This window comes from Rhinoderma darwinii, chromosome 5 (assembly GCF_050947455.1).
Source record: "Rhinoderma darwinii isolate aRhiDar2 chromosome 5, aRhiDar2.hap1, whole genome shotgun sequence".
Classification (NCBI taxonomy): Eukaryota; Metazoa; Chordata; class Amphibia; order Anura; family Rhinodermatidae; genus Rhinoderma; species Rhinoderma darwinii.
In genome coordinates this window covers 298,801,837-298,828,933 of record NC_134691.1, presented here as the reverse complement: position 1 = coordinate 298,828,933, position 27,097 = coordinate 298,801,837, and the positions used below count along the sequence as shown (strand labels likewise).

The 27,097-nt window shown below is 42.4% G+C and overlaps 1 protein-coding gene across 1 annotated transcript in view; it reads right to left on the bottom strand.

Annotated features, from left to right (window-relative positions):
- Window positions 1-7,555: 7,555 nt before the first annotated feature.
- The window catches only part of CSRNP1 (cysteine and serine rich nuclear protein 1), a 23,048-nt gene continuing 3,506 nt past the window's right edge, over window positions 7,556-27,097 (bottom strand). The window contains exons 2-5 of the mRNA XM_075827338.1: window positions 13,828-14,008; window positions 12,871-13,130; window positions 11,273-11,569; window positions 7,556-10,940 (exon numbers count right to left, since the gene is read on the bottom strand). Of these exons, the coding sequence (XP_075683453.1) occupies window positions 9,939-10,940; window positions 11,273-11,569; window positions 12,871-13,130; window positions 13,828-13,984 (1,716 nt within the window). The 5' untranslated portion in view covers window positions 13,985-14,008 and the 3' untranslated portion in view covers window positions 7,556-9,938. The remainder of the gene's footprint in view (window positions 10,941-11,272; window positions 11,570-12,870; window positions 13,131-13,827; window positions 14,009-27,097) is intronic.

Below are 27,097 nucleotides of genomic sequence, written 5' to 3'. Positions count from 1 at the left end.
ATTTTCACGCATATACCATGCTTATGACACGCGGTTTTGAAGTTTAGAAAAATAAATGAAGGAAGTGCTTTTATTTTTTCCTTCATTTCTTTATCTACTGTTGGGTGAATCAGACGCGTCACACGGAAGTGCTTCCGTGTGCCGAGCACGATTTTCTGGCTTTTTTTTTCTTCAATGGGTGCGTGATGCGCGAAAAACGGCCAAGTATAGGACATGTCGTGAGTTTTACGCAGCGGACATACGCTGCGTGAAAATCACGGACTGTCTGAACGGCCCCATTCACTAACATAGGTCCGTGCGACGCGTGTGATTTTCACGCGCGTATCACGGATGAAATACACGTTCGTGTGAATAAGGCCTTAAGAAGGCTGCTAGTCTATCAGCACACACACATCTATGGTGCGCATGCGCTCTGAGGCGTGGCTATGCTGAAGATGTTACCTGCGCCATGTAAGTAACACGGATGTCTTTTATATATACAGCTGAGTACACTTGGCCATTATAACCAGTTTACCTTGGATCAGGCATGACTATTCATCCTTCCCCTGGCTACTTTTTCATTGGGTTTGACTATTGACCCGCTCCTTTTCTGGGACTATTACTGACCTCCTGTTCTTTTCTACCTCAGTACCCGTTGAGAAAGCTGACTGCAAAACGCGCGTCGGGGTCATGAGGTGGTGGTCTTTACAGCAGTGCAATAATTTTTTGCAAGTATCCCATGATGGGTTAGTATTGGTGTTAATCATTAGGTATCTACTGGGTACGTGGAAAGTATATGCTGCTTCCATTGGATGTATATGCATATTTTGTGCTTAGTTGATGTTTCCTAACATATATTCCTTGCCTTGGGTTTTAGTTAGGCCTGATTTACACGAGCGTGTGCGTTTTGCGCCTGCAAAAAACGCGGCGTTTTGCGTGCGCAAAATGCACTTAACAGCTGCGTGTGTCATCAGTGTATGATGCGCGGCTGTGTGATTTTCGCGCAGCCGCCATCATTATGACACTCCGTTTGGATGTTTGTAAACAGAAAAGCACGTGGTGCTTTTCTGTTTACATTCAGAGTTTGACAGCTGTTGCGCGTATCACGCAGTTCGCACGGAAGTGCTTCCGTGCGACCTGCGTGGTTTTCACGCACCCATTGACTTCAATGGGTGCGTGGTGTGCGAAAAACGCTGAAATATAGAACATGTCGTGAGTTTTACGCAGCGCACTCACGCTGTGCAAAACCCACGGACTGTCTGCACTGCCCCATAGAGTAATATAGGTGCGTACGACACTCGTGAAAAGCACGCGCGTCGCACGCGCGTATTTTACGCTCATGTAAATGATGCCTAAGTCTTACCTTTCATACACGTTCTTGGTTCTAACGATGCTGATATACTGTTTATATGATATTTGACTTCTATACGTATGGCATACGTTTGTTCTTTGTACATTGTGTATATTCATGCTGGATAATTGATCACCATCTCAGTTTGGTTTTATGGACCTTTTAATATTTTATCTTGAAACAGTCCATGTCTGATTTTTGCAATTTCAATAAATATTTATTGTTATAATTATTATTACATTTTTCATTGTCTTTTGTGGTATACAGTGATAGGTATTGCTGAATGGAGGCACCATATGGCAGAACATGATGTACCTACAGTTTTATAGTACTGAGTCACCGCAGAGACTCAGTACAGAAATATATATTGAAAGGTCTTAAAGGTGTCCCCACCAGGATCCAATTCTGGTTTTGGCTAACAAAATGAATTAAAAATCTGCGGCAAATTTGAGTCTATCGACATTACAATTGGAGCTCGTTGTCGGACAGGAAATTGGGCCCTGTAAAAGGACCCTTTGCCATAGCTCAAAATGAAATGGTCTTCTTCCCCTCATCACTGCACACTACATAGTTAGGGGGTTACCCTTCATGAGAACAAGCTATCCAGATGCACGCTTTGATCAGTTGAGGAGGTGTGCCATTCCAGCAGAGAGTAGAGCGGTAATTCAATAAGTCACCAGTAATGTGAAGCAGAAGGTAAGGTCGGCTCGGTGACATCATTCAGGGAGAGTGCAGAGATTGTGGAAATCAGGTCTGTACTTCAGCTGCATTTAATTACATGTACTGGCTGCGTTAATGTTTGTGTAATTGCTACACTGTTCTTTTGGATAGATCTCGCTCTTGCTGTGGTGTCTCTGTTATAATAACTAAAAGCCTTCCTTCAAAGGAAAAGAATATTAGATTATGTAACCTTCACCAATCTCAGGGCAAAATAATTACTTTGTTTTCTCCAGTTTGCACTATATAACATCCTTATTTTGTTCCCAGTGTGCTTTTCAAACAGAAGCTAAACAGATATAAATGATCTCAAGTGTAGGTTCAGTTTCCCTCTTCTGACAGTTGCTCCTTAGCAGCAGTAAATGCTTACAAAGAGGCAGTTTGCCGTCTTTTACTGAGGAGTAACTGGCAGAATTTTAGATGGAACATTTTCAGATGTGCAGGTTTTTCTGCTTTAGTGGTGGTTTAAAAAAAAAACAAAAAAAAAACCTATCCATCAATTGCAAAACCGCCAGATTTAAGATGTGGTTATTACCACCAGAAGTTTTTGTAGCGCTGTAGTCAGGGTGCACCGTCCGTGTGGTGACTGTAGGAAGGACAAAGTGTGGACAGATATCCAGTCCATTCATGTACTTTACCATCATTTAAAAAAAGGGTCTGCTTATTTTTCCAGAAAGAGCGCCCCTCTTGTCCATGGACTGGGTTTGGTATTGCAGGACAGCCCTAGTCACTGGAATTCTTTTTCCTGTCTAGTTTATTACAATGTGTCAGTGAAGTTAAAATGAAAGGGTGTCCAAGGCACTTCTGCACCATTTCTCTATTCTCATGTATGTAAGACTAGTTTCAAAACACATTTACACCATATATTTATAAAGGGTGCAACTGTAGAACAGATGTAAACTATTTTATACAGTTGCATATAGCTAGCATCCATTCGACAGATACCAGTGTGTATACGTTTGAATACATCTGCCAATGACTTCCATTATTAAAAAACCAACTACATGTACTTTAATAAATATGTTTTAGTGGTTTCCTGTTTTGAAAAACAGAATATCCTATGCTTTTCAGTACTGTAAGAAAGTCATCCAGATGTATGCCAAAAGGACACACTTTTGGCATACATCAGCCCCATAGAAGCCATTGAATACTGTACGGTGGACATCTGGATGCACTTATTTTATATACTGTGAATATGACCAAACATTATGTAATTCAAATTCTTGTATTAGACGTAACAATGGTTCGTTGCGCTCTTCAATACAGTGGAGGCAAAGGTATACCGACAAAAATGATATGAGTGAACTTTGCCTTTTCGGGCTGCATGCGAACCACAATATTACGGTTCCGTGTTGTATGGTTCCATTATGGGGCCCACACGGTGTAGTGTGCCCCCGATTTGGAGCCAATTTTCCTAATACATGTTGGCATACTGTATTGTGCAGGCATTCTACCCTAGAAGCAATGCATCACAGAGAGAATACGGTGCCTCACCGATACACCAGATGGAGTTTCATGGCTACACAACCATATTTAATTCCTCAGCTACATTTATGCACGTGGCACGGAAAGTCGCTCACTCTGCGAATACAGGACACAATCCCCAGAAGAGAAGTATTGAGCCCGAATACTAGCGATGATCCCAATACCCTAGTGCCACCGATTGGGAGTTGTTGGGGAAGAGGTTAATGAAACATCTCTTTGGCAGGTGTATATTATCATCAGTGCTTCCGGATGATGCCGATTAAAGAAATCGCTTACTTCTGAGATTGTAAATGCAGGTAAAGCCCATATTATATTTCAGAGTGTAGGAAATGCTGTGAGACTGAGTCAGGCTTTGAAGCCAGTGGTTGATGGACTCTGGGGAAATGTGAGGAAGTTCTCTCTTACATTAAAACACTCTGAAAACCCATGAAGAACTAATGGTTATGCAACTCCTGAGGAAAGTGTATAAATGAGCAGAGTGTGCTAAATCCCAAGCGCACCACGATTAATGCTCGCCACCATAATCTTATACCTTGTTAGAAAATCAATATGCAGGAAAAATGTTTGGCAAAGAGCCAGTGACAACTAAAGGGGTTCTCCGTCAATAAAGTTAAATTGGTTGTACAGGATTGGAAAAACATGGCTGCCTTCTTCCAAAAACCACACCTGTCCATAGGTTGTGTCTGGTATTGCAGCTCTGTTCTTTTACATGGGTCAGATACGGTGAGTAAAAGTCTGCAGTGTATCCGACCCACAACCCGCAGAGAAATCCGGATGAATATTCGCACCATGGTGCTTTTATTTGGTGTGGCTATTTGGCTGGATTGACCGCCGCGGAAAGCGGGCAACTGAAAAAAAAAAAGCCTAGTCACCTCTCCTGGCGCTGTGATAGCAATGCATCCCTGCTTCTCCGGCTGCTTTCCGTACACCCACCTCCTTTGATGTTTCATTACATTTAAACACTGCAGGGGTCACATGTAAAGAAACGTCATCACAGGAGGTTGCCTGTACACAGAGCAGGCACGCGTCGCTATAGGAACGCCAGGTGAGAAGTCTTTATTTTTTATTAAAAATAAAAAAATATTATTTTAATGTTATTATACCTGCGGAATTTGCTGCATTTGCATTTGTTGTGGAATTTGAACTCCGCCTTTCCACAACATAAATGGACGTGCTGCAAATTTAAAATCCATACAGCAGGTTAATTTAGGCACATATTCTGTGCTTAATTTTCCATAGCATGTGGAGGAGATTTGATAAAAGCTTATAAATTTTGCTACTACTGAAATTCTGCATCACGTGTGAACGTTCCTTTGAAGTGAACGGGGCTGAACTGCAATATCAGACACAAACCATGAATACGTGCGGTCCTGTTTCTGGAAGAGAGCAGTCATGTTTTTCTAATCCTGTACCACCCCTTTAAAAAGGGACATAGGCAGATCATGTGCTCATTTGTAGTATATCCGGTTGTCATTTTGTCCAAAGAAGAAATCGACATTATGTGCTCACTTCAATTAAAGGAGCATTTGCCCCTAAAAAAAATAAAAAATAATATTGGTCCTTTAGTTGCCACCAGGAAGCATGCGAGCTGCAGCTGGATTCCTCTGCAAATGAATTAGTGGGAACAACACTTTCTAGCAGCAGGGGGTTCACGTTTGAGTGAAGTTTAAAAACTATACACATGGGATAAATGTTGTTCCAAAGAGGTTTTAGACAGCAAATAATGCGGATTTTCAACCATTATCCTGCATGAGCGGGTCAGTCAAATGTGCTTATTAACGCCCCATGCACCAGACGGTATATTTATATTTTATATATTTAGTAATTACGGACCCATTCATTTCTATTGGCCACGGACACCTTTCAGTATTTTTACTTACGGGTATGCGTGCTGAATTATAGAACCGGTCCTATTCTTGTCTGTAATTACAGCACGGACTCTCCATAAAAGCCTATGGGCACTTCTGTAAATACGGACTGCAAAGGATGTGCATCCGTATTTACGGAAGCGTTGCTATGCAATATGTTGGTGACATCATTTGCAACCTCCCTCTTTTTTACAGATCAGTATATACAGATGAAATATGGATTCAATACAGACCGTATTTACGAACAACCTTCTGTATATACGGATGAATTACAGCGCACTACGGGTCCGTATTTACGGATGGATGAAAATACGGTCGTGTTCATGGAGCCTGAGGCTTTGTCAGACACCTATGCTATGGTTTATTTCGGGGGAAAACGATAGAATCAGACAGGAAAAATCCAACCTGTCCAATTAATATGCCAATTAAAATCCAAACTTTACTGTATTGCATATAGGACCAATGTGACTAGATAAAATAATCTGTTGTACAGTGTGGCAGTATAAAGAAAATAACGGCAACTAGAAGAGTAACCATGTATCAGGCACAACAGACAATGTGGGGCACAGTCTCCAAAAAAATGGTATGATTTGAGTACAGATGTAGCAATCCCCAACTTGACTGATCACGCTGCAGCGATCACTTTAGCCATTGAATGGAAAAAGTCAAGTTAAAGTTTCTTGCCACTGTGTATTTAACGTCACGTCAGAGATCGCTACGTCTGTATGACGTGCCAAACTTTTTACTCTAAGAAACGGTCTGCAACAGTTGTTTACTGTGCCAAAAAAAAGAGAAACAAGACGTTTACCTATAAACAAGATCAGTACAAGATAGTGATTTTTAGATTTTTATTTAAAGTGTAATGGATATTTTCTTCATATTGCTTTAATGAAATGACAGACAGCAGTTGCAGAAATTTTCTTTGCTTTAAAAAAAATGTATTAAAAAAACGACAATATTTACAAAATGGCAAAGTTTAGCAATTGTGAGAGGTTCCATAAAGATAGTTACAAGCCGTGTCAATAAATACCCAGGACAATTAGACAAGAAACATTGTTACATAAACTGAAACAGAATACAATCTGAAGTTTTTTTTTTGTTTTTTTGGCACAAACAAATAAATTAAATGCACAGAGTTATGAAGGCCGGATATTTAATTTACCTTATATATACCCAATATATATCTGTTATGCAAAGTAATCCAGGAATGTTGTAACATGGTATTAGTGCCAATAAATAGAAATGAGTACCAGAGTATTGCCAGCATTTCAAAGACAAAACACTCAGACCTTGTGAGTTATGCTGCCAGGACCAGTCTATTTAATGATGAATGTCTCCAAGCTTTAGTGGGAATGTGTATTCGGGTATGTTCACACGGCAGCGTACATAACGGCTGAAATTACGGGGATGTTTTCAGTAGGAAACATCCCCGTAATTTCAGCCGTAACGGCATGTGCAGGCGCTTGAACGCCGCGTCCATTACGGACGTAATTGGCGCTGCTATTCATTGGAGTCAATGAATAACTGCTCCAATTACGCCCAAAGTGACAGGTCACTTCTTTGACGCGGGCGTCTATTTACGTGCCGTCATTTGACAGCGGTGCGTAAATATACGCCTCGTGTGAACAGACAAACGTCAGCCCATTGCTTTCAATGGGCAGATGTTTGTCAACGCTATCGAGGCGCATTTTTCAGACGTAATTCGGGGCAAAAACGCCCGAATTACGTCCGTAATTAGTGCGTGTGAACATACCCTAACATTGAAATGCTAAGAGACAACGCAAGACGGACAACAACAAGTCACGTCCCCGTAGGTTTATCCTTCCAGTTTGGCATGGTAGCCGACAGCATATTTACCAACAATGGCTTGTAGACACATAGGGGATGAGTAGCCATAGTGAAGCGTGCCCTTTTCTCCAAAACACAAGAGGAGGCAGCCATTCGGTTTCTTAAATTCTGCAAATGACCACGTAGATGGAAGTGGCTGCATGGACAAATTTTAGGTCTGTGTTGCTTTCCAGACCTAAAAAGGAAATGTTTCCCTTCTTGCCTAATCTGGTATATTGAGCAATACAGACCGAAAAAAATCCAAAATAAATTTAAAAAAAAAAAAATAAATAAATAAAAATAAAATATATATATATATATAGGCTGTATTTCCAAAACAGCTGCGTCTACTGTGGTTCGGTCACATAAAAAGGTATAAGTACAGCTTAAACTTCAGATACTGAGAAACTAGTATACAATTCAATGTCTTTCATAATGCATTTACTATGAGGCACCTCCATAGTTCAGAAAGTTACCACAAATAAAGCCATATTGTGCCATGAAGGCAATAAATGAGAGAATCTGAAGAAAGCGAGAATAGTATTGCTGTAGTGATCTGGAGACGCACACTACTTCTACATGGTCATTAAAGACATGTGGGTACAGTAATAACACCGGCATACAAAAGTAGTGCTGGCAAAGGCACTTGTGTGTATATCGCTAGAATGAGGATTATGTCTAAATAATAATAATTCACCAGAGTGCATTGCACCAAAACGACACCATAAAGCTTATTTAATGTATAGGACAAGACTGTAAATGTGCCATAACAATTATCCATTATCTTCTAGAATAGCAGCTTTCACTGGACATACATCTAATAAAAGCCGCTATGCGTTACGGCACATTTACTCCAGGAATTAAATAAACCTTTCTTACATGCAGTGTATACCTTTGGCACACAGCTTAGACCATATGATGGATTGCAAAGGCTACAGCATTAGCATTTCTAAACCTACTCCAGCCAATTGAGGGTGGCTCATTATTCGACAAGTACAAATATTTTCGCAAATGTAACGCTATAAGAGAGGGGGGGGGGGGGTCGGTTAAACCCTTTCATTGCCTGAACAGTACAATGCTTTTAATGCCATCTTCATCCTACAAGGATTCAGGAGCTTAGGTAATATGCAAAGACATCCAGCTAGAACATGTATATAACTGCATTGCCAAAATAGGTCATTTCCCAAGTTTGTCCCGTCAGGCAGGACAGTTTTCACAGTAGCCAATTAGGTCACACACAAAACAGCAATCTTCATAAATAATAGGATAATTATGACCTGGTTCTTTTCAACAAGGTATTGGACGGGTATATGTAGTAGGCTGGTACTGGAAAGGCCATTTGATACTTTCTTCACAATGGTACTAGGTAACCTTTTGGTAGAGCAGCTCAAAGAAAATGTAGTAGAGAACGGTCTTGGTCTCTGGCAATATAACAAGGTTTTATAATTTAAATTAAAAAAAACTATAAAAACAACTTTCATCTTCTAATTTGCACCATAAATGTTAATTTTAATAAACATTAGCAATTAAATATTTGCATTTAATTTTAAAGCTTAAATAGTGTTAGCTTCTCATTTAAATACATGTGTATTGTAGAAAATAAAATTCATAAGGATATTCACTGTGTTTTAAATGTCGTAAAGCAATAAATAATCTATTTTGTTTTACATATACATTACTTAAATTAAAAAGAAATTAGATATAAATTGCCGGGACCATATATTATAGGAGAATACAGAACCATCTAGGCTTTCTAATAAGCAGATGGAAAGGAATTTATCTTTGCTCGTGCTGTTCTGGCTCTATGTAGCTTTATTTATATTGCAACGGTTCCGCACCATATTCAGCCGATTGGGTGCCCAAATTGGGGGCACAACCAACTGCTTAGAATCTTATGGCCAAATCCCTAGATATATAAAATAAATATGAAATAAGTTATAGAAAGATTAAATAATTGAACTCAAAATTATGGCTTGTAAATGGAGCACAGATGGGGACGTCTGGGAAGAAGTTTTGAATCTACAAAAGATAGAAATTGCTTTACTTCCAAATAACATCCTTGTGCTTTCACGTGAACAGTGGTGTATCGAATTAATGGAGACTGCTGCTGTAATATTGCACAATAGGGGGAAGAAATTGTGTGAACATTTAAATTTATTGTACAGAAGTTAGAAAATAAAAATAATAGTCTATAAATAATGCAGATATATTATGGAAAAATAGGATTGTACTCATAATACATCTGAGGTATTTCCAATTTAAATAAAACTCATGCTAGTTCAAGCTTCAGTCTCATTCCTGGAATTTGCAATAAATAAACAGCTCTGTATAAAGTATGCGTTTTTCATTTTTCCTTTTGTAAACCCAAGTAGTGCCCACTACCTCTGCAAATATTTCTTTTTACAATAAATACATGAATAGAGTTTCTTAAAAGCATTGAACGCGGTTATCTAGGAACACTTGTATACCCATTCATAAAAGAATAGCTCTTCACAGGTCCACATACGTAAGAATTTTTCTCCAAACTATGTACAAGTCTTTTACAAAAAAACTAATAATAAATTTGATCAAACCGACGTAAGGTAGGCAGATTGCAGTGACAGTGTCCCATAAAAAGACCCAAGTAGAGTAATCCATGTAAAATCAACATAGAAACATTCCATATTTTATTCACTGTTCCTGCACATTATCCACAGCTTGGATTCACCTATTTATGCTATGAGGGATTCAAAAGGAGACGGTGATTTTAAGGCATCCTCCAAATATTGATTGTCACCACAGGACTCTGAAGAACTAATTAAAGATTCCAAGAAGCTCGCAGTAGTGTCCGCAGGCGGGGCAAATCCAGGAAGAAGTGTCACCAGACACTGCTGAGAACACAAGTTTTCGTATTCATTCAGTGAATTGTAAAGGGTTCCAAAATTGTAGTCTGTTTCATCTGAAATATCAAATGTTTCCGAAGAAAGGCTGATATCCATATAGTTTTTTAAGAGTGGCTCTCCTTGCGCCACAGTAGAATCGGTAGAGATGGCCACAGACACCTCATTGTCAGTAAAACAATCTGCACTTTGGTTTGCATTTTCATCTACGCATTTTGAAATGTTCGATAAAGAGTTGGAGCATAATCCACTAGCAGATTTTTCAGAGCTGTAGAGAGATTCGAACACCTTATCACAGAAAAAATCAGTATTATGAAAGAAGCTCAAGTTGTCCGGGCAGTCACTGCTGTTCTCCTCATACTCCGAGTCGTTGAAATGAAGAATCCTAGCGAGATAGTCTTCCTCAAAATCCGACTGCGATTTATCAGATGAAGAGGCAAGTTCAAATGGACCTTCAGAGCTTTCACTCTGACCAGATGAGGATGAACTGTCCATTGTGTCACTACTGCAACTGTTTTCACCTGCTGGCTCCAAGTCTACGTTGAAATGATAGGGTGCAGTGGATGAGGTGGTACTAATGGTAGTGGTGGGACCAGTCCTTTCTTCATCTTCACTAGCTTCTATAGATGAGCACCCAAAAGGATTTAATCTTTCACTGCATGATATTTCAGGCTGGTCATTCCCATCATTATGTTGCCTCTTCTCCTCAAGCTCAAGTTTCATAACAGTATGGATAAAATGGGTTTGTACCCGGGATGAATTGAATTCTACTCTTCCATTCTGGTTTCCACATCCATCCTTGGTACATCCACACGGGAAAGTTGAATGATCTCTCTGGAAGAGAACAGAAACATAATATTATGAATCAATGTTTTTTTTTTTGTGGGAATAGCATTTAGGCTCCCCAAGTGTGAAGCTATTCCTTCTAGCAATCTTCATATATTTTGAAATATAATTGGGTACAAAACTAAGGACACATCCAATCCAGTGGTTAAGGAAATAAAATGAAGATTTTTTTTTTATTAGTATAAAGATTAGGGACACAAAGTGGATGCAGAGAGAAAGAAATGAAAAGCTGAGCAAAAAAAAAAAAAAAGGATTGAAGTATTTAAAAAAACAAACAAAAAAACACAAACTGAAGAGCGATCACAAAAACTGATGCTAACCTGACATTTGATGCCTGCCAAGTTACAACTGCAGGTTTCTGGCTCACAGAAGTCCTGGCAATCGCAGCCACAATCTTCTCTTGACTTCCGGATTTCATTAAGTTCATGCTTTTCACTTTTGTCAATCTTCTTTACACCTTCTCCTTTGAGCAATGCCCGCCGTTTCTTGGCAGGGTACATCCGTGGACTGAAACCATCTTCGATTTCTGCGTTGGTCATGTCAATATCTTCATCACAGATGTCATCTATGCTGAGGTTAGTAGCCTTTTCGGACTCTATCGTACCATTCTTTGTAAACTAAGGAAAACATGTACAAGAAAAAACAATCAAACAACTGAGAAAATAGTAGCAAAAAAGGAAACAAAATAAATGGTATCGGTGCAGGACAGCTGAAAACTGTATTCTATAAAGTTACATGTGAGAAGGAATCACTATTAAGTGTGATCGGTTTTACACAATCCCTTCCCCTATGTCATATTAGGGTATGCGGAGACAAAAGCAAAAGAGAGGTTTTGGCGTAAACTCTGGCCAAAAAAAATTGCAATCATTTTTTTACTTTTCTCAAATTTGCAAAGTGACAAATTTTGGCGATGTCTTGGATGTACTGTATTTTAAAAAATATATATATTTACAATTGGGCTTTATTTACATAGTTTGTCTGACTTACATAAGAGAAGCAGACACTGGTCTGTCTGACTGAGCACTGAATGGCATTTAGCAGCTTGTATTCTAGTCATACAAGCTGCAGAAGACCAACGATGCAAACATTTTTAATTAAAACCAACTGTAAACGTTTTATTTAACAAAATATACACATTGCAATAATACTTTATAAAAAAATAAAAAAAAGTCTGCGAAGGTGTCCATGGCCTTTAAGACCGAATACAGGAAAAACGTTGCCACACATCAACACCTGCTCATAACAGGCATAGATTTGTTTTTCGGTCATTAAAAATTTTGCCGTAAATCACTCCAATTAAAGAGGCTCTGTCACCAGATTATAAGTGCCCTGTCTCTGACATAATGTGATCGACGCTGTAATGTAGATAACAACAGTGGTTTTTATTTTGAAAAACTATCAGTTTTGAGCAAGTTATGAGCAATTTTCGATTTATGCTAATTCGTTTCTTAAAAGACCAACAGGGCGTGTTTTTACTTTTTACCAACTGGGCGTTGTACAGAGGAGTGTGGTCACTGATTGGTCAGCGTCATACACTTCTCATTGTTCCAGCCCAGCATGATCCACAGCACAGCGTGATTGTGCAGTGAAAGAAGCTGGGCTGGAACAATGAGAAGTGTATGACGCTGACCAATCAGTGACCAAACTCCTCTGTACAACGCCCAGTTGGTAAAAAGTAAAAACACCCCCAGTTGTCTATTAAGAAACTAATTAGCATAAATCTAAAATTGCTCATAACTTGCTCAAAAATGATAATTTTTCTAAATAAAAACCACTGTTGTCATCTACATTACAGCGCCGATCACATTATGTAGGAGATAGGGCACTTATAATCTGGTGACCAAGTCTTAGTAAATATGGGCCAATAATATTAGTAGCCTTCTAGCATCATCACTGCGTTTGGCATTTTTAAACCTACCATATTCTTTAAAACCAAGAGCTTCTCTTCTTTTAAACGCTCCTTTAGTTTCTCCCAACGTCGGTTCAACTGTTCCCGGGAAAACTCTTCCAATGTGAACTGCCTGCTGTAGCTGTGTTTTTTACGCATTCCCAGAGTACATCCGCCCCGACTTGGCACGCTTGTGAAACCTTGGCATCGTTGGAAGTAGAAGACTATCACCCGATCAAACTGAACCTTGTTCTTCTTAGCCCGCTTTGCCTTCTTTAAGATGGATATTGCTGTAAATAAAAACACATCTATCAGTACATGTAAAAGTATCCACAAATTTTACAAACAAGCAAATTTATTATTAAAGTTCTGACTCCTTGATCATAATTTCGTATTAAATCAACATAGGTGCTTAGAGAAACCATAGAATTATCAACAGGTTAATCGGTGACAACACTTTTATAAGAAGAGTTGGGCCCCCATATATATTACTATTGTGTGAATCAATTGTTTTTACAATGTTGGAGAAATTCTGAAAATGTGGCTTTCCAGCCTTTTATAGGATGTATTGAGCCAATGTAATTTTTTCAGTTAGCAAGCGAAAAATACACAACTGCATCCATTATATCGTAAGGAAAGCTTTAAGAATACATTTTGAGTGAGCACTCTAGAGAACGTGTATGACTTGTATACACTGAGCATATAGATTTAAGTCAAAGAGGAAAGTTCTCAGTGTTTACTCAGGTGGTGAAGAGTTGACATCTTTATTGCTGCTGCAGCTTCGGAAACTATGCAGATTATTTAAAGCCCGGTTTACTGTCATGCAGCACAACAGTTGGGATATGAGAAGCTAGCTGGTGAGTAAGAAAATCCTGGCGATCTATTAGCTTTGTATGGCTTTTAAAATAGGATCACACATAAGTAACAGGAAAGTCACGGGGAGCCTGTTAGAAGGGGGTGGGGGTGGGGGGGATACAGTCCACTTACGGGTGAAGTCAGTCATAAGCGGCCGAGGGCTGTAGTTAAACTCGTCCTCAGATTCCCCTCCAGAAGAGGTCGCCGATGATGAAGGGGACGAAGAGGAAGAGGAGTATGTGAAGTCTTCTTCCAATGCTTCATATTTGCGTTTCAGTAACCCACTCATGGCTATTGTGTAGCTTTCACAGTTCTGAGAAAAGGAGGAAGAGAAAAATGGTATTTTAATATTTTCAGAGGTAAGTCATACTTCATGACTAGTTAAATTGTTGCTGCCAGAGTCTCCAACAAGAAAACAAACACCCAAATTAACCAAACAATATTGAATAAAAAAAAAGGTTAAAAGCAAATAAAATAAATAAAAGGGAAAATAAACAACCACAACAAATGTTAATTCTGTATAATTAACGGGTCCTTGGCTATAACGTACAGGAAACAACTAGCTGGACTGTAATAATGCAGCAACTGCTTCCTGTCACATCCCATTCAGCTTGAGTAAGCTCATTTACTGAGAGGAGGAAAGGAAGGAAAAAAATAAAAAAATTGCCTAGCTCCTCAGAGAATACTTCTCGCATGATTTGCATGCTGTACCTCCCCAGGGAAATACAGGCAGAGCATCTTATTAAATGAAACGCTGAAACAAAAACACATCACTTGCACGGAATTGCTGCCTGTTTTTTTTTTTTACCTCTCCTGGATTTTTTTGCAGCCTCTGGACATATCAATGAAAATAGGTTTCAGACAAGGACATTTTGTGCTTCAGATCTGATAATGTTCTTATCGGATTCCAACCTCTTCCCCATTACACGGGTATCTGCTCTTACAGGGGCGATATATTAACTCCATATATACCAAACCAACAGCAGTATAATGAGTGGGCTTAGCTGAGGGGGCACATAAGACGCCTATACAGTCTATCATTTTGAGCTCCCATCCAGGAGCGCTGTTTGAGGATCAAAAGGCTTGAGTAATCTGAGTGAATAGAAGCGCTCTGCTTGATCACGATTTTATCACACGCATACAAGGTATCAGTTTAATATTAGCCGTATGTAGGAGGGAACGAGAAGCACAGACATCACAGGCATTATCTGGAGAGATGACTCAGGGTGACTCAGTCTGCCTGTGCGTTTACTGATGGATGTGACAACAACCTAGGAACCGTAATGGGGTAACGCCAGGAAACGTATTTTTTAAAGCTTTACTAGCAAGCTATACTAATGTCAGTCAGAGAGTGACGGATGACGGCCAGGGATTAGTGCATTGTGTTCATGGAAGATTGCAGCAGATGACATCAGGAAATAGCGCGCTTCCTCTCTTAACTATAAAAGTGCTGTCAGAGGTGAAATCCAGGAACTTATTGTAGTGCAAATTCTAGCACGTAAAAGAGGTAAACGTCTACATAATCTATCATGAATTAGTACCGCCATACCACGGTACATAATTACTGACCCTAAACCATGTTGCTAAATATACCCCAAAATATCTCTCTTCCCCTGAACCATCTGAATTGGACGAGCCCAGGAAACCGCTATCCTGCATCAAATTTCTCTCTTGAAATCTTTGAGGATCTAAGACATTTTTCAAGATGTCCTGTAATCATTCACAGGACCAAATAATTGGTGTCAATATCAGGGGCAGCAAATAAAATCAGCATCAGCAAACGGAAACTCTAACCTAGCCAAGTGCACCGGGCAGGTGATTAAAGCTAGATTAGTGCTATATTTGCAGAGCGGGGAAGCAGTGCGCTAGTTAATTATTTACAACTGTGTTATGCGAGACGCCAGCCATGGCCCCGTTGTCTCATTTAATGTACAGCATGCGGACGCTGCTTTAGAACACCATGTAGGACTAACCATTCATTTAACTCCTTAATGTGTGTCCAATGGTCATGAGCATTTTTAGAACAGGGTGCATTGTACTTTATGAACTTGCCTCTATGCAGCACTCCATGTCTTGCACCACCGCAATCCGCAAGCGGTTTTAAAGGTGCTTTACAACATTGTTGCAGGTAAATATTGTATAGGTTCTCACATCAAATATTTACATGAACATGCTAAATTAAAAAAAAAAAAAAAAATAATCCATTCGATGGGCCGCTTCCATAACACTAATGACTTCTTTCACGTGCCAATGTCCAGTGTTCTTGCTAAATATTTGAGCAGTTCACCAACATGAAGGGTGTAAACCCTCACACATCCCTCCCTGCACTTGTGTTGACACAGGCCAAGGTTCAAGAGTTCATACACAGGCATTTATAGAGCGCCTCTCGCTGCACGAAACCAACATTGTTCCTGCAACGATCACAGTCCAACAAGGTCCTCAGCACTGATAGCAAAGCTGGTCATGTTTTTATTTTTTTTTGTTTCTTTTACCATGCTTACACTAACAATCAAAAAAATAAAAAATATCTTGCCCCACTTTAGACACTTTATCTTTTTTGACAGACACTGACCTGGGATCAGCTTTCAGGGTGGCCTCTACTTAAAGGGTGAAGACAACATTCCTCCGCTGTAGAAGAGGCGAGAACAAAAACTGGGTAGAACGATGATGATAATAATAAACAAACTTTATTTATATGATGTCGAAATATTTTGCAGCGTTGTATCACCCAAGGTAGCAGCTTTAAACCCTTGGAATTTCTTATTCTTGAATATCTTCTGATGTTTCTTAGATGTTATATCTTTTTTGGGGCAACTAGATCAGATTTTTGGGGCATTACAACTCCAACTTCTCCCACAGAAATAAACTTGCTCGATAAAGGGCCTTTTACACCTGACAATATTCGGCTGATGAAGCGAGAGCCGATCAACGAGACATCATTGATCGGCGCTAGTTTACTCCTTTCACACAGAGCTATGGATGGGGACGAGAGGTCGTTACTGTGATCGCTCATCCCCTTTCATTATTACCATATCGGTAGCGCGTCTCCCTGTTTACACAGGGACATGTGCTGCCGACAACGATAATATTTTACTCTTTTAAAACGATACGACCAGCAGAGGATGCTCATTCGTCTGCTGATGGCTGCCCTTTTTACATAAGGCAATCGGTAACGAGCGTTATAAGAACGCTCGACTGCACGATAATCGCCCAGTGCAAAACCCCCTTTAGGCAAATCTACAAGGCATTGCAGTGATACAACCCCACTCCTGTACTATGGGAGGTGTAATCCCCACCATATTTGGATTTTCCCCCAGAAACAAATAAAACTGGGAAAAAAAAAAAAAAAAGTGTTGAATAGAGATGAACTTCACAGCACAGGTATTTTAGATTAAATTTTAGAATTATTGGTTTTCTAGTTTTTGTTTTTTTAACAAAAAAAATTAAACATTTATGACTATAGAATATCATTTTAGTAAGAAAACAACCTCCACAACCTTCTACATGACTTGATCCTGCACCAGTCAGGTCAATACAGCCACCCGTACAATTTCTCCAAACATATAGTAAGAGCAGTCTGGGCTTCTGAGGTTCTGCAATTGTTTCCCGCTGAATTATGTAAAGTCAATTGCTGCCAGATGTTTTATGAAGTGGCTCTAGACGGCACTAGAAAGGACACAGTGTTAAGCGGATTTACTAGGAGGGCTGGTACAAAGTGAACACGGTGCTAAACTGTCAGAGGGAGCCAGTAGCAAAGTGTCACCCAAGCTTTGTGTCAAGGGGTCACACGAGGACATCAGGACCTAAAGAAACTGAATTTCAGCTCCTGGTTTACAGAAACAAATGATGCTGCCCTCCCTGCACGGGGACAATTATTTACATAGTGCACAATATGTACACAGCACTGCTCAGTGTTTATGCAGTGTGTACAGTTACATGGAAAAACAATGACTAATTATTTTAAAGTGTGATGTCACACAAACAAAAGGGCACGGCTACTGCGTGTCATCCTGCCAAGAACTAGTGATATCAGAGAGCCATCTCATGACGAATGTGGACCCCAGCTATAAAAGAATTGTTCACGGAAGTTTTACATATACAACTCCCTCAAACTAAGTCATCAAATATTTGAAGGGGAAATGGGAAGCAGTTACCAGATAACGCTAATCTCAGGAAAACCATAACCAATCTACTTTTATCCTAACAATAAGCAAAGTCCGAAACCCACGTAGACCGACCACCAAAAAATATCTATGGGCAACGCAAAGGTGGAGAAAGAGCTAAAGATTATTAGAACATGAAGCTCCAAACATTCACAATGTCACCGGATCCTTAATTATTGCTTAGAGCTGTATAAGGCACCGTATTTTGCTGTATTTTTTGTGGGGTTTTTTCATGCAGTTTTAAAGAGGCTCCGTCACCACATTATAAGTGGCCTATATTGTACATGTGATCGGCGCTGCAATGTAGATTACAGCAGTTTTTTTTATTTCGAAAAACGATAATTTTTGACGGAGTTATGACCTATATTAGCTTTATGCTAATGAGTTTCTCAATGGACAACAGGGCGTGTTTTACTATATAACCAAGTGGGTGTTGTACAGAGGAGTGTATGACGCTGACCAATCAGCGTCATACACTTCTCCCCATTCATTTACACAGAACATAGCGATATAGCTATATCGCTGTGTGCAGCCACATACACACACTATAACATTACTGCAGTGTCCTGACAATGAATATACATTACCTCCAGCCAGGACGTGATGTGTATTCAGAATCCTGACACTTCTGTAGCGTCTCTGTGATTTACAGAATAGCCTCGTGAGATTACGCTGTAAACGGTCATTCACAGTGAGATCTCGCTATGCATCACAGAGAAGTGCAGAGAAGTGGTCAGGATTCTGAATACACATCCTGTCCTGGCTGGGGGTAATGTCTATTCATTGTCAGGACACTGCAGTAATGTTAGTATATGTGGCTGCACATAGCGCTATCGCTATCTGCAGTGTAAATGAATAGAGAGAAGTGTATGACGCCGATTGGTCAGCGGAATACACTTCTCTCCACAACGCCCACTTGGCCAAAAAGTAAAACACGCCCAGTTGTCCATTGAGAAACTCATTAGCATAAAGCTAATATAGGTCATAACTCCGTCAAAAATGCTCGTTTTTTTTTTAAATAATAAACACTGCTGTAATCTACATTACAGCGCCGATCACATCATGTACAATATAGGCCACTTATAACGTGGTGACAGGGACTCTTTAAGTGCGGCCAGATTTTACATTGAAGTCTATAGTACAAAACAAAATGAACTATACACAACTGAGTTTTGGTTTGTGGTGTTTTTGAGGCAATTCTGTGGTCAGTGGTGTTTTGTTTTTTTTTGCAAACGCAAAATGCTCTGGGTACGGTGTTATTTCAGGTATTTTTTCCCATAGGCTTCTCTATAGGACTTAAAAAATCCCGGGAAAAAAAGCATGTACAAACCCACATTAAAAACGCCATAAAAAAACAAAACAAAAACACGTTACATTTGAAAAACGCGAACGTTTTTTTCTGCCGCAATTTAATTACTAGAAAAATTGTGTGTGTGTGAAGGAGCCCCAAAATCACTAACAAGTCTATGCCTCATTTATCTCAAGAAGTGTATATGGCCAGAACAGATAAAAATTGCCCTGTAATGGCAGGAAGGAGGTGAAGGGAAAGTGAGCCCTAATCTACCCACCGCCCTGTCCCTGCCTACTTGCAACGACCCGCCCTAGGCGACGAGGTACAATTGGGCGGCGGTCCCTACGCTGGCTAAGTGCACAGGAAGACAAACAGGGAACACGCAAGGGAAGGGGCAGTAGCCACGGAACGCCACGAGGAAACGGGGCGGCGAACGAACAGTCAGGACCAGGACGAAGGAGTACACCCGAGCGGGCACGGAGACAGAAGCAAGCCAGGGCAAGCAAAGCAGGTCAAGCAGAACTGCAGCAAGGCAGAAGCAGGCTGGAGCAAGCAGCAGTGGGGCCAGGAATCCAAAAGAATTACAAGCACTGAGGGAGAGCACAGGGCAGGTAATAAAGGGCAGGGGGCGGAGCTAACTCCGAGAGACCAGGCCGCGATAGGCTCTCCCACTCCTGAGCCTGCCACCCTGGTTGGTGGGAGATGGTGTCAGTCGAACAGGTCTGGCCTCAGGTGTGGATTGATTAATCCCAGGAGTATAGCTAGATGAAGTACCTGGCAGATCCCTAACAGTACTCCCCCTTTTATGAGGGGCCACCGGACCCTTACTAAGGGGACCCGGTTTAGTGGGGAAGAGGAGGTGGAACCTCCTGATCAATACCCCAGCGTGAACATCACGGGCAGGTACCCAAGTCCTCTCCTCCGGCCCGTATCCTCTCCAATGGACCAGGTACTGGAGGGAGCCCTGGACCATCCTACTGTCCATAATCTTGGCCACCTCGAATTCCACCCCCTCAGGGGTGAGAACGGGAACAGGAGGTATCCTCGAGGGGGACCAGGACGGGGAGCAGCGTTTAAGGAGGGAGGCATGGAAGACGTCATGTATGCGAAAGGATGGGGGGAGCTCCAGACGGAAGGATACAGGGTTGAGGACTTCAATGATCTTATAAGGTCCAATAAATCGGGGAGCAAACTTCCTGGACGGGACCTTAAGGCGCAAGTTCCTGGACGACAACCAGACCAAATCCCCGACGACAAACCGGGGGTTAGCAGAACGTCTACTATCCGCCTGAATCTTTTGTGCGCTCTGGGACGCCTCTAGGTTCTTCTGAACCTGGGCCCAGACAGTGCACAGTTCCCGATGAACCTCCTCTACCTCAGGATTATTGGAACAACCAGTGGAGACGGAGGAGAACCTTGGGTTAAACCCGAAATTACAGAAAAACGGGGAGACCCCTGACGAGTTACTGACCCGGTTATTCAGGGAAAATTCAGCAAGGGGAAGGAATGAGACCCAATCGAATTGACAGTCAGAGATGAAACACCTTAAATATTGTTCCAGGGATTGGTTGGTCCTTTCCGTTTGGCCATTAGTTTCGGGATGGAAGGCGGAGGAGAAGGACAGATCAATCTCCAACTTTTTACAAAAAGCTCTCCAAAATAAGGAAACAAATTGTACCCCTCTGTCAGAAACGATATTGACTGGGGCCCCATGGAGACGCAGGATGTGTTTCACAAACAAAGAAGCTAACGTCTTGGCGTTAGGTAGCTTCTTAAGGGGCACAAAGTGGCACATCTTGCTGAAGCGGTCGACTACCACCCACACCACCGACTTGCCCTGAGATGGAGGCAAATCGGTGATAAAATCCATGGAGATATGGGTCCAAGGTCTCTGGGGAATGGGCAAGGAACGTAGTAGGCCCGCAGGTCGGGACCTAGGGGTTTTGGACCTAGCGCAAACCTCACAAGCGGCGACGTAAGCCCTAACATCTTTAGGCAACCCAGGCCACCAATAGTTTCTGGTAATGAGGTGTTTGGTGCCCAAGATGCCAGGATGACCAGATAGAGCGGAGTCATGGTTTTCCCTGAGTACCCTCAGCCGGTATTGCAGGGGAACAAACAGTTTGTCCCCAGGGACGTTCCCGGGAGCTGCACCCTGATCAGCCGCGATATCAGAAGCTAAATCAGAATCCGTGGCAGAGACGATTATACCAGAGGGTAAAATACAAGCGGGATCCTTCTCGGAAGGAGGATTGGCCATGAAACTACGTGACAGAGCGTCAGCCTTAATATTCTTGGACCCAGCCCTATAGGTAACCAAGGAATTAAATCTGGTAAAGAATAGTGCCCACCGAGCTGGTCTAGGATTAAGCCTCCGGGCCGATTCTAGGAAAACCAGATTCTTGTGATCCGTAAGGACCGTTACCTGGTGTCTGGCCCCCTCCAGGAAGTGCCGCCACTCCTCAAAAGCCCATTTAATGGCTAGAAGTTCGCGGTTGCCAATATCATAGTTACTCTCCGTGGGCGAAAACTTCCTAGAGAAGTAAGCACAGGGGCGGAGATGGGTGAGGGAGCTGGTACCCTGGGACAAGACGGCCCCCACTCCCACCTCGGAAGCGTCAACCTCCACAATAAATGGCTCCTCTTGGTTGGGCTGAATCAGCACGGGGGCCGAGATAAAGCACTTCTTGAGAGTCTCAAAGGCCTGGACGGCCTCAGGGGGCCAATGGAGGACATCGGCACCCTTGCGGGTAAGGTCCGTAAGAGGCTTAGCGACGACCGAGAAGTTGGCAATAAATCTCCTGTAATAGTTGGCGAACCCTAAAAAACACTGTAACGCCTTAAGGGAGGCAGGTTGGACCCATTCCGCCACAGCTTGAACCTTGGCAGGGTCCATGCGGAATTCATGAGGAGTGAGGATTTGCCCTAAAAATGGTATCTCCTGTACCCCAAAGACACATTTTTCAGTCTTAGCAAACAGATTATTCTCCCGAAGGACCTGGAGCACCTTCCTGACATGCTCCACGTGGGAGGACCAGTCCTTGGAAAACACCAGTATGTCATCAAGGTACACAACAAGAAAATTACCCAGGTACTCTCTCAGGATTTCATTAATAAAATTCTGGAAGACAGCAGGGGCATTACACAACCCAAAGGGCATGACCAGGTATTCGAAATGACCCTCGGGTGTGTTGAACGCAGTTTTCCACTCATCCCCCTCTTTGATGCGGATAAGGTTATATGCCCCCCGTAGATCGAACTTAGAAAACCATTGGGCTCCCTGAACCTGATTAAAAAGATCCGGAATCAAAGGAAGTGGGTACTGGTTCCTTACGGTGACCTTATTCAGGTTACGATAATCAATGCACGGCCTAAGACCACCATCCTTCTTCCCCACGAAGAAGAAGCCAGCACCTACAGGAGAAGTCGAGGGGCGAATGAAACCCTTGGCCAGGCATTCTTGGATATACACCCTCATAGCTTCACGTTCAGGACATGAAAGATTAAATATCCTACCCTTAGGAAGCTTGGCACCAGGCACCAAATCGATAGCGCAATCGTAATCTCTATGGGGGGGCAACACCTCGGAGGCCTCCTTGGAAAACACATCGAAGTCCTGAACAAACTCAGGAAGCGTGTTTACCTCCTCCCGGGGAGAAATAGAGTTAACAGAAAGACATGACATAAGACATTCATTACCCCATTTGGTGAGATCCCCAGTATTCCAATCAAATGTGGGATTATGCAACTGCAACCAGGGAAGGCCTAAAACCAGATCAGACGATAATCCCTGCATCACCAGTACAGAGCACTGCTCCAAATGCATGGAGCCAACCAGGAGTTCAAAAACAGGAGTATGCTGAGTAAAATAACCATTAGCAAGGGGGGTTGAGTCGATTCCTACTACAGGGATAGGATAAGGTAAATCAATACAAGGCATCTTTAGAGACATAGCAAATTCCACAGACATGATATTAGCAGATGAGCCAGAATCCACGAAAGCACTGCCCGTGGCAGACCGGCCAGCAAACGAGACCTGAAAGGGAAGCAAAATTTTATTGCGTTTCACATTAACGGGAAATACCTGTGCGCCCAAGTGACCTCCCCGATGATCACTTAGGCGCGGAAGTTTTCCGGCTTCTTATTCTTGCGCCTGGGACAGGTGTTCAGTAGATGCTTGTCGTCCCCACAGTAGAAGCAGAGACCATTCATTCTGCGAAACTCCCTACGTTGTCGAGGGGACATGGAGGCCCCGAGTTGCATAGGTACCTCCGAGTCCTCCGTGGAGGGGCGAGGAGACGGGACCTCGGGGGGAATCGCAGAAAAGTCAGAGGGGAGCACACTGAAGCGTTCTAGCTGACGTTCCCTGAGACGTCGGTCAAGTCGTACTGCTAGGGCCATAACCTGGTCAAGGGAGTCAGGCGAGGGGTAGCTAACCAGCAGATCCTTCAGGGCGTCAGATAATCCTAACCTAAACTGGCACCTTAGGGCCGGATCGTTCCACTGAGAAGCTACGCACCACTTCCTAAAATCAGAACAGTATTCCTCAACCGGTCTCCTACCCTGACGTAAGGTCACCAGCTGACTCTCGGCTAAAGCAGTCCTGTCAGTCTCGTCGTAAATGAGTCCGAGGGCAGAGAAAAAACGATCAACAGAGGAAAGTTCAGGGGCGTCAGGAGCCAAGGAGAAGGCCCACTCTTGGGGCCCTTCCTGGAGTCGGGATATGATGATACCCACCCGCTGGTTCTCGGAACCTGAGGAGTGGGGCTTTAGGCGGAAATACAGTCTGCAACTCTCCCGGAAGGAGAGAAACGTCTTACGGTCCCCTGAAAACCGGTCAGGTAACTTGAGGTCGGGTTCTAGAGGTGAGGTGAGGGGTACTACTAAAGCAGCGTCACCCTGATTGACCCTTTGGGCCAGGGCCTGGACCTGTAGGGAGAGGCCCTGCATCTGCTGGGTCAGGGTCTCAAGGGGGTCCATGATAGCGTCAGCGTAGGAGAAATGGTAGACTAGGTAAGGGCTTGTAATTATGTAATGGCAGGAAGGAGGTGAAGGGAAAGTGAGCCCTAATCTACCCACCGCCCTGTCCCTGCCTACTTGCAACGACCCGCCCTAGGCGACGAGGTACAACTGGGCGGCGGTCCCTACGCTGGCTAAGTGCACAGGAAGACAAACAGGGAACACGCAAGGGAAGGGGCAGTAGCCACGGAACGCCACGAGGAAACGGGGCGGCGAACGAACAGTCAGGACCAGGACGAAGGAGTACACCCGAGCGGGCACGGAGACAGAAGCAAGCCAGGGCAAGCAAAGCAGGTCAAGCAGAACTGCAGCAAGGCAGAAGCACGGCAGAAGCAGGCTGGAGCAAGCAGCAGTGGGGCCAGGAATCCAAAAGAATTACAAGCACTGAGGGAGAGCACAGGGCAGGTAATAAAGGGCAGGGGGCGGAGCTAACTCCGAGAGACCAGGCCGCGATAGGCTCTCCCACTCCTGAGCCTGCCACCCTGGTTGGTGGGAGATGGTGTCAGTCGAACAGGTCTGGCCTCAGGTGTGGATTGATTAATCCCAGGAGTATAGCTAGATGAAGTACCTGGCAGATCCCTAACATGCCCACTTCCACTATTTTGGAGCACTTTGTAAACAAAGCGGAGACGTGATACGTAACACGGGATTAATGGTCTAAACAAAGAAGCAATATAATTTATTACAGTTACAATGTCATGTGTAGGTCATGCAAGGGCAAGGGCATTTCCTGTACAATGTAGTCTAGGCGCACAGATGGTGTACAGTCATACGAGGAACTAAACCCCTACATTTTCTGCTAATCTCAAAACTAAGTAAAACATTAAAAAAAAAAAGTGTTTTTGAAATAGCACAGAAAAATAAAACCCTATATTTTTATTCAGTGTGTGTCAAGTCCAACATTCTGCTCATACAAGAAGAACTATTTAACTTCATTTTATTTCAGGTTATTAAAAAAAAATAATCTGCTTCATTTGCCGCTGCCAAAAAAGACATTCTGTTCTTGGCTCAGCCATCTTACTCATCTATTTTACTAAAAACAGCTTTTTAAACAAGTACAAGAGTCGATGGACCAAAACCACAGGAATTCTTGTCTGGCACCACCACTCCCACCGAGCAGAGAGCTTTAAAGGTGCAGAGCCAGGGACAAGAAAAAAAAAAATGAAAATCCAAGGAGTCCATCGGTGACACACTTACTATAGAAACACTCGTTTTCTGCATTGTATAATAATCACCGCCTCAAAATAAAACCAGACACTTTACGCTAAGGAGAACGATCCCTGAAGACGACCTCTGGCAGAAACCACATCAACCCCATGCTGGTGTGCCAGAATCTTCCTAATAATGGGTGTGATCGAGTGAATTGTAAGGAAGGGAATGTATTATTCCGCTCTCCTGTTCTCACCCGTGCTTTGGGTATTATCCATATATATAGGAATTCTAGGAATGAACAAGCCTCCGCTATACTGCATGGTAAACATGGAGCAACAGGATCAAAACAATATACACCCGAGGAAATCTCTACAGAGTTTATATGTCAGGGAAGATTTTTTTTTTCTATGGCTGTGTTCACATTAGCGTTGGTTTCCGTTGAGGGTTTCCGTCGGGGGAACCCCTCAACGGAAAGGCAAACGGAAACCATGGGATCAGTTTGCATTACCATTGATTTCAATGGTAATGCTTCGGTTGCTTATGGTTTCCGTTTGTCACCGATGTGTAAGGTTTCCGTTTTCTTTGGCCGAATCAATACCGTAGTCGACTGCACTAGTCATTCCGTCAAAACGACGGAGCCCTTACACAACGGGGACAAACGGAAACCATTTGCACCAGATTCATCACCATTGAAATCAAAGGTGATGCAAACGGAAACCTATGGTTTCCAGTTGTTTCAGTTTGGTTTCCATTCATGGGTTCCCCAGACGGAAAGGTCCGACGGAACCCATGAACGGAGCCCTGACGCAGATGTGAACGAAGCCTTATGTGATGCAGCTATTGGAAATAGTCATTAGCTGGGCATTTAAAGGGGCTTTCCACTTGATGACAACCCTTTTGTGCAGGCCACCAATGACAAGCTTGTTAAACTGGGATCCCCACAAATCAGCTGGATCCACGCAGGCACTCACTCTGCCTGCAGCAACAACACAGTGGTCATTGCATCAAGGTGCTAAAAAAAAATAATTCAGGTTGTTTTTTTTTTCGTTACATCACTCACTGGGAAATTTGGGAAACCCCCAATATGTCCACCATATCGCTCCAACATGACCCAGATTTTCAAGACCCTCAATATCAAGTTTGCCTATCCCCTGTTTTTTTTTTAATACTGCTGAATAACTAGGTAGATTTTCCATTCAGGCATCCGGGAAAGCTGGGTGACAACCCATCTACAATGACCGGAGAGGAGAATAGTTTTTAGTTAAAGCTCATAATTCTTTTCTGCTGCCACCATGGAGCTGGATAAAATGAGAATCTTAAAATAAATTCTATATATAAAAAAATAAAGCATCAAAATGGAAAAACTCGTCTGACTCCATTAACTTTCGGAAAACGCATATGAACGTGTGGAACGTTTCTGAAACCAGACACCTGTTTAAAGACCAGAACAGCCACGTGCAGAACTTGCAAGGCTAGTAGTTACTGGATCATTCAGATGCAAATCCAGGGTGAAGGATTAGAAAATGTGGTAGAACAGGATCTACTTGTTATGACAGCCAGCTCCAGGTTCACGCGTACGACAAGCGTATTCCCAGATTATCTACTGGCAAAACAGCACGGCAGATGTAAGAAACGCCCACAGTACACGAGCCATAAAGAACAGAGGGCCCTATATACAGTATATACACACACATGTTACATCATTATACACATATGCTTCATGGAATATGCCAAATGGGCCCCTATCAATGTCAATTATGTAATGGCGGTTTCTGTA